The 8,716-nt window shown below is 48.2% G+C and overlaps 1 protein-coding gene across 1 annotated transcript in view; it reads right to left on the bottom strand.

Moving 5' to 3' along the window:
- NIPAL4 (NIPA-like domain containing 4) overlaps positions 1-8,073 on the bottom strand; it is a 14,524-nt gene extending 6,451 nt beyond the window's left edge. The window contains exons 1-4 of the mRNA XM_005870612.2: positions 7,791-8,073; positions 4,882-4,938; positions 3,298-3,388; positions 962-1,122 (exon numbers count right to left, since the gene is read on the bottom strand). Of these exons, the coding sequence (XP_005870674.1) occupies positions 962-1,122; positions 3,298-3,388; positions 4,882-4,938; positions 7,791-8,073 (592 nt within the window). The remainder of the gene's footprint in view (positions 1-961; positions 1,123-3,297; positions 3,389-4,881; positions 4,939-7,790) is intronic.
- Between the last annotated feature and the right edge of the window lie 643 nt (positions 8,074-8,716).

Here is an 8,716-nt window from a genome sequence, read left to right as displayed (position 1 = left end):
GGGAGCGGGCTGGAAGAGGTTAATGGGCGGGGGGAAGGAGGACCTATGTAATACTTTCAACAATAAAGATTAAAGGAAAAAAAGGCCTTCCACAGAGAGCTTTCCTCACAGGATTAAATGAGATAATGTATGCTGTAAGGCAGAATGTGTCCCCCCAAATTCATATGTTGAAACATAATCCCCAAAGTGATGGTATTTGGGGGTGGGGCCTTTGGAAGGTGATTGGTCATGAGGATGGAGCCCTGAGGAATGGGGTTAGTATCCTTATTAAAGGACCTCAGAGAGCTCCCTCGACCCCTCCGCCCATGGGACACAGTGGGAAGATGGTTATCTATGAATCCGGAAGCCAGCTTTGGCAAGACACCCAGTCTGCCAGCACCTTCATCATGGACTTTCCAGCCTCCGGAACCTTGGGAAATAATTGCTGTTGTTTATAAGCCAGCCAGTCTACGGTATTCTGTTATAGCAGCCACAACTGACAAAGACAATGCCAGGGGTGGGGGACCTGTTTTCCGCCAAGGGCCATTTGGATATTTATAACATCATTCTCGGGCCAGACAAAAGTATCCACTTAAAAATTAGCCTGCTCTCTTTGGTCAAACATTTCATTAACTCACCCCTAATGCTTTGGCAGGGCCAGACCAAGTGGTTTCACAGGCCTTATATGGCCCACGGGCTGGACGTTCCCCACCCCTGGACAATGCAGGTAAAGCATTCAGCACAGTGCCTGGCACATACTAAACACTGAATAAATGGGGTGGGTATATATCAGGCTGGGAAACCTAAAAGCTGGCCTTAGCACCAGCTGCCAACTTTCTGTAGCTTGCCTTCTCCTCCAGGTGGCAGCACCTGAGATGCTCCCATCCCAGTCAGCCCTTCCCCTTGGTTCATCCCCCAGGGCTTTCCTGCTCAGGGGTGGAGGGAGAGGGGCTGCGGGGTCGGTGGGGGGCCTGGGGCCTACCTGTGTCTTTCATCTTGGCAGCCATCTCAATGACAGTGGTGACCTTCTCCTCCTCGGGGGCGTGTATCACCATCACTGTGCTGCCAGTCACACAGATCACACAGCCCAGCTTCCCCAGCAGGTTCAGACTCTCTCCCAGGAAATAGGAGGAAAGGATGGCACTGCGGGTGGGAATGGGAGGAAGCAGTGAGGCAGCCAGGCCTGTGCAGCGCCCAGGAGAGAAACGGGGTCTGTGCAAGTGCTCCCCGAGAACAACAGAGGACGCACTCCTCTCTCACAGGGAAGCTTTTCCCCCAAAGCCCTCACTGATCGAGGGTTACGGTGTGTGCTGGCGGGACTGAGGACGTGCCTGGGAGTGTCTTTCACTCTAGAGACTGGAAGTATTCCAAAACAGAAGATTTGGAAGAGTCCTTCAAAGCACTCTTGTCTAACTTCCTCCCCGATGAGCATGTCTGCAAACGGACGGCTTTCAGCCTGGGCTCGTATACCTCTGGTGGCAAGCAGCTCACCCCTTCACAAGGCAAATGAATCCACTGTAGGCTCATTTTAATTATACACCAAAATTATGGCAATTTGTACTCATTATTCCATTTCTATTCCGTGAGCCATACAGAACAAATCTATTCCTTTTTCCTTTTGTATATCAATATAAACAACCACAATAACAATTCTAGGCCTGTGTCTCAGGCCTGTGTTACGTACTACGTATTACACTAGGAACTTTTTATTTATTATCTCACTAGCATCTCATGACTCTTTGAGAAGTAACATATTCTATCCCCATTATACAGATGAGAAAACTGAGTCTCACAGAAGTTAAAATAACTTGGAAAGGTCATACGACTGGTTAGTAGCTGAGCCAGGATCTGAGCTCCAGTTCTGCTGTCTCATTATAAAGCCTGTGGGTTTTCACTGCAGAGAATTCTCACGACATCCCTGAGTCTCCTCTTTCTTTTCTGGGCAAAGTACCCCCACTTCCTTGCTGTTCCTAGATGATGTAATTTTCATTCCCTTCACATCTTCCAGGTGAGCCAGCAGAAGTGAGGGAAGAAGGGAGAAGGGAAGGAAATCGGGCAAGACGGATATAGTCGCTGGAGCATGCTTTTGTTTCTTTACAAAGGTAGCACGCATTTAAGGTAAAAATCTGTTATCTGACCCAGGCCCAGTTGGAGGGGATTAATGCCCAAGCTCCTTGGGATGTCTCCCATCTCTCCTCTAAAAAGACCAAAAACATTCTACCCACAAGGCCTGTTCAAGAGAGCCTGGGGCCTTTGCGTGGGCAGAGGTCACACACAGGAGGACTTCCGACCCTCCCAACTTCCCACGGGTGGGAATTTGTAAACGAATCAGATAGGCAGCTGCTACAGCAGCCAACTATGCAAGATGAGTCACAGCTCTAGTTGTTGTTTTTGACTGTGTAAATGTTGCAAAGCTGTCATCAAGGAGGTAAAATGAAGCAGCGAAGTCATAGATGCTGGGTGTGGGTGGTTAGGATCTACCAGGGCTCCAAGGTTAACCCAATTCGAGGCCGCTTCAAATGGGGCTACAGGACCCTCACAGAGGAACTGTGTTTGTGGGTCGGGAGGAAAGGGGCAATGGGAAACACACACATTGAGTATCGGTTATTTTTAAAACTAGCTAATGTTTGCAAGGCAACACAGCACAGTGGCTGAGCACCCAGACTCACATTAGACTGCTGGTGGGAGACCCAGCTCAGCCTCTTAGGGCCTGCGTGACCTTGTCCAAGTTGCTTCACCTCTCTGGGCCTCAGGTCTCCCCTACTATTAGCAGGGATGCTGTCAGGATTAAATGAGTTACTACACGGAATCCATTTAGAACATCTAGCACGTAGTAAGCCATTCATATATGTTAGCCATGGTTACTTTTCAATGCCAGTGTAACTATGCACTTTCTGTGCATGATCTCATTTAGTCCTTGTGGCAATGCCTTCAGGTAGGGGTTATTAACATCCCCATTTAGCAGGTGGGGAAACTGAGGCTTAGAGAGGTTAAGTGACTTGCACATGGTAACGTAACTGTGAAGCGGTAGAGCTATGGTGAGAACTCAGGGAATGCTCATCTTGGGTTCATGCTTTTCATTTGTAAGCTTCTCCTATCGGGGAACCAAAACACTAACATGAGATGAGGAGATGCTAGAGCCACTGGCAGCAAGCAATTCCAGGAGCCAGAGCTCTGAATAGCATCATGCCTCCTCTGGGAGCTGGGACCTACCCATGTCCCTGATTGCAAGTGGCAGTTGACCCTACTTGGCAGTTCCAGACCTCAACAAACTGCAAATAGGAAAGAGCCAGGGAAAGCAAGAGAGGTGGCAATAACCTGATGAGGACACTCAGCGCTCCCAGAGGTGTGATGACTGTCGCAGGAGCGAATGCGTAGGCCCCGAAGTTGGCGATTTCTCCAGCAGCCACTAGGAAATGAAGGGAGAAAAGAGGCTCCAATGCCCCATCTCCAGCCCAAATGAATCTGGGTGGAGGCGGCTTCACTCAGTGTCGGACCATTCACAGAATCCCAGGCCAGCAGTCCTTAAAGTCCTGATCCTTATGCGCTCTCCCTGGAGCCTCTGATCAGAAGGTCAGGCCCAGGTCACCCTGATCAAATCTTTCCATGTTTAAGATGGGGAAGCCAGGCCCAGAGTTCAAAGTCACATGACATGGTTGTGGGTAGACACGGTCTTATTGTTGAGGTCTCTTGGCGTTTAGTCCAGGCATAGTTAAGTGTGTCTCAAGGACTGCCCATATTTGCTCTGTATCTTTAAGGTAAGTTCTAAAAAGTGTTAATTATCAAATAAAGAGACCGTTACAGTTACCAATTCTCCAGGTACCAACTGGTCCAGAGTCATCTTTCCCAGAGGAAATGTGGGTGGTTTACAATAGAGAGGCAGGTGGTTAGAAAGCCTGACATTCTCAAAGGGCCCAATTCTCCCTCGTTTGCAGACTCCTGCCATGCCTCTTCTGTCTCTCCGCTGGAAGAGAATGACCTGGGTCTGCTCTTTGAAAGCAGATGACAAATGCGATCGCTCTGGCTAGGACTGGAATCAAAATCTGACATGGGGAATTATAAATGGAAAGCTGGCTAATTTTCCATCTGAAAGAATTAGGGCTTAAAAGCCAGAGAAGGTGGGTAGAAAGTGGGGGAACTGTGTGAATGTGCAAATTTGGGCAAACCTTAAGTGGCAGACCAGCCTTGTTCTAAGTCAGTGGTTCTCAACCTTCCTAATGCCGCGACCCTTTAATGCAGTTCCTCATGTTGTGGTGACCCCCAACCATAAAATTATTTTCATTGCTACTTCATAACTGTAATTTTGCTACTGTTATGAATCGTCATGTAAATATCTGATATGCAGGATGTATTTTCATTGTTACAAATTGAACATAATTAAAGCATAGCGATTAATCACAAAAACAATATGTAATTATATATGTGTTTTCTGATGGTCTTAGGCGACCCCTGTGAAAAAGTCGTTCGACCCCCAAAGGGGTCGCAACCCACAGGTTGAGAACCGCTGTTCTAAGTGAACCCACAGATTGCCTGTGGAATGGGGGAACTGGCTCAGGAGCACCAGCTTCTGCACTGAGAAGTCCAAGAGACGCCAACAGACAATGATATCTCCCTATATTTCGGGGTAAGTTGAGAAATTGCTCTTTTATCATGACCAGCTTTGTACAAACCTCTCTGGGAACAGATGCTTCATGGATGAAAAACCGACTTGGGGTTGAGAAAGTGATCTGAGATGCAGGTAAGATGTTCTACCTGCAAAGACTCTCAGGCGTCCCCCTGAAAACCTGGGCCTCGCGTTCATACTTTGCACACTAGAGACAGAAACATCCCCTCCACCCTTCCTTTCATCTCTGCCTCTGCCATCAACAGATCACTGTCATTCGTAGCAAAGCCCCCACTTACTGGTGAGAAATCCGGCCCACCACATTGAGTCCTTCAGGTAGCCAAAGCCTCCGTCCACTGTAGAAAGAAAGGGACAGAAAGGTAGAGCTTGGCCACACTTTCTCCGGCACCGTTTCTATCTCTGCCTTCGCTCCACAATCTCTAAGGTTCAATATGCGTTAGCTGTGGTTAGTCCTCCGGGCTTACTTCTGGGCCCTTTCTTAGTGAGTTCACCCATTCCCTATATTTTAAATACTATGTGTCCCTATTTCATGTATGTGCCCCGATCCTTTCTTCTGAGCCCAGATGTATATCCAGTTGCTTATTTGACATCTCTTGGATCTCTCGAAGGCACCTCAAACTCTGTCCTAAATGGAACTCTTGATTTTACATGCTCCCCATCCACCCACCAAATGAAACTCAGAAACTGGCACCTCCATGTACCTAGTTGCTGAAGCCAGAAACCAGGCTTAACCCTCAGCTCCTCCCACCCCTCCACCTTCTGCATCCAGTCCATCCTGCTCCTTCTGTCTCCAAAAAGCAACTTACATGTGTCCTCTCCACGGCCACCACCCAACTCCAAGGACTATCATCACCTCTGGGCTGGGTTGAGGCACCAGCCTCCTCTGGTTCTTCTCTTGCCCCATTATAATCCATTCCTTTCATAGCAGCCAGTGGTCTATGATTTAGTCATTCTCAGCTGATAGCTGGCCAATGGCTTCCAAATACTCTTAGGATAAAGACTATGAACAAGTTCATAGTTTTGACCCTGCTCACCTCTCCCAAGGTATTATCTCCTGTCACTCTTCTTACTACAATCTAGCTGCTGAAGCTTTATTTTAGTTCTTCAAAAATGATGAGTCTTTTATATATATCATTTATATACATATTGATTTCAGAGAGGGAGAGGGAGAGAGCAATAGAAACATCAATGATGAGAGAGAATCATTGATTGGCTGCCTCCTGCACACATCCTACTGGGGAGAGAGCCCACAACCCGGGCATGTGCCCTGACCGGGAATTGAACTGCGTGACTTCCTGGTTCATCGGTCAAGGCTAAACCACTGAGCCATACCTGCTGGGCTCGGCCTTAAGACCTTTGCACATGCTTGTCTGTGTTCGGAAGAATCTCCTTAAGGATATTTGCCTGAATCTACACCCACTCTATAGGCTCTGCCTCAGTGCTGCTGCCTCTGAGACCTTGCTCCCTGAACCCGTATCTCTGTGACTTCCCCTTGGGGTTTTCTATCATCTCACCCAGCTCTTCTTCCTCACGTGTATCATCTAGAATGTGAATCGATCTGTTTATTTTCTGGCATTTCTCCCACTAAAATGGAATTGTGTCTGCTTTGCTCACATGGTGGGCACAGAGCCTGGTCCATAGTCAATACTCAATAATATTAGCAATGATGATGATGGCTGGGTTAAAGATGGTTCTGTGAAGATCCAAAATTGCATGTCATTTTTTTGTAAATTCCCATTTTCCTAAGAAGGTCTTTAGGTTCCTAAAGGAGTTAAAATCTCTCACACATACACACAAAAAAGTTAACAGCTCTGAAAGCATTTGACTCTAAGGTTTGAAATCTCAGAAGATATTAAAATAGCAGAAAATTAAATTGAACATGTCCCAACTTGAACACATCATCTTCCCACAAACCTGCTCCTCCTGCATTATTCATCTCTCAAAACAGCACCCTCATTTCCCCAGTTGCTCAAACCGTAAAGCTGTGTCATCCTTGACTCGTGTCCTTACCCTCCCCTTCAACATCAAACCCAGAAAGTTCTACCTTCAAAACTGGACTCCACCACTTGTCTCCATGCCCACTGCTCTCTCTCAGGCCCAAAGTTCTGTTGTCTCTCTCCTCTAATTGGTCTTCCAACTTGTCCCTAATCCATTCTCCACCCAGCCACCAGGAATTATCTCACATCATAAATTTCAGTCACTTACAATCACATTCAAATTCTGAAGCCCAGTTTACAAGACCCGTCATGATCTGGCCCCAACACCATCTCTTCCCTGGCTATGCTCCAGCCATCCTGAACTACATTTAGTTTCTAACATCACTCATGCTCTCTCACCTCTGAGCCTTCACACATGCTGTTCTTTCTGCCTGGAACACTACATCCTCCTTTCCCCCCCTCACCTTGTTGTCACTTCATTATTTAGGTCTCAGCTTCTGAATTGCTTCTCCAGAAAACCTCCCCCAACCCCCAAAGCCCAGGCTTTACATGCCCCTCCAAAATATTGCCATAGCATCCTATTTTCCCCATCACTTAACACACAATGAAACAACTGCCTACTACATGCCTGTCTCTCCTACCAGATTCAATGCCCCACAAAGGCACTGCATCCCATGTCCAATGTGGCACCTGGCACACAGCAGGTACACAATGAATGATGATTAAATGAGGAAATTCTTGTACACACGATGCCATTTCTCAAGAAATGTTTCATGGGTACACGTCTTATTTTCCAAACAAGCAGCTCCCTGTGGACAGAGATTCTACAATTTTGTGTAGCCCATAAAGGGGTCAATATGTTAGCAAGTGAGGGCACAGTAGTGTCTGACATTGTTCCATCAGAGGTATTTGTAGTCTCATTTTGTAGGGAAGTTGTGACTTGTCTATGATGACACAGCTGATAAGAAATAAAACTGGGACTAGACCTGGGGTTTCTGAGTCTTGGCCCTGAGACTATTCCCTCCCTTCACCCCAGTTAACTGACCATGAGGATGTCAGGAAATTGGATTATAAACGAAGGTCTCCTGGTGGTGGACTGGATTCCCAATGGGGTCGACAGTGAGCCTTTTGCGCCCTTACAGGCCAGCCTCTCAAACTGCTGCAGTGAAGTGAGGTTCTCAGGGCTGTCTGAGGGTTCAGCTGCCCAGCACCTCATCTCTACCTGCCCCCCTCCCCCACCAGGAGCCTACCAGCCCGCGTGGCCCCCGAGGCCACCAGACGCTGGAGGCCTTTCTTCTTGAGGATGACGCTGCTGCCGATGAGGAAGCTGGACAGGAAGGCCAGACCCAGGCCGACGTAGAAGCTGTAGTTCTTCGTGAATCTCTCATGCCAGCTGATAGAGGTGACATTGCTGGGCGCCTGGGGGTTGAGGTCACCGACGATCTGGCATAGGACTTGCTGGGAGGAGCAGTATAGGGTGATCAGGGAACCTAGGCGGGAAGACCAGGGGGAGAGAGTCATGTAGGGGGACATCGGCACGCTTTAAAAATATTAGAATCGACCACCGTTTCAGACCCCATGCTTCAACTATGGCAGGACTCCATCCGCACACTAGGCCCCCCACCTAAAAGCAGCAGTTAGCATTCACTGGAGCTTATGCCAGGCCTGCATGAACTCATCAAATTCTTATAACCACCTGTCACATAAGTGCTGTCTTTAAATCCCATTTCACAGACACGGATTTGGAAGCCCTGAGAGGTCAGGCACCTCGCCCAAGACCACAGATGGATTCCCGAATCCCAGCACCTAGCCACTCAGCTATCCTGATGCCCAAACAACAGGCAAGGTTCCTGAGCTATCCTTGAGTCCAACCTCCCACCTCCACAGGAATCCCCTCCCAGCCTCCAGGCCTCCAACAGCTCAGGATCACACCGGATTCTCCCTCTCAGAGGCCTCCTCGCTTACATCTCCCTAACCAGCCACAATGGAGACCCTGACAGGTAACACAAGGCAGTGAGGTTAGAGAGCCCACAGCCCTTTTTAGGCCTGAGGATGATGAAATATGAGCGTTCCATTGGTCATAACTGACCATTCCCAGGCCTTACTTCTGAGACCTCCCGTGCTTGTGGCCAGTGGCCGTGGCTTATTTTTAGGCCTCAGAGGGACCAGGGTCCCT

This window comes from Myotis brandtii, unplaced genomic scaffold, assembly GCF_000412655.1.
Source record: "Myotis brandtii unplaced genomic scaffold, ASM41265v1 scaffold32, whole genome shotgun sequence".
In the NCBI taxonomy this organism is placed as follows: Eukaryota; Metazoa; Chordata; class Mammalia; order Chiroptera; family Vespertilionidae; genus Myotis; species Myotis brandtii.
This window is presented reverse-complemented; position numbering and strand designations above follow the sequence as displayed.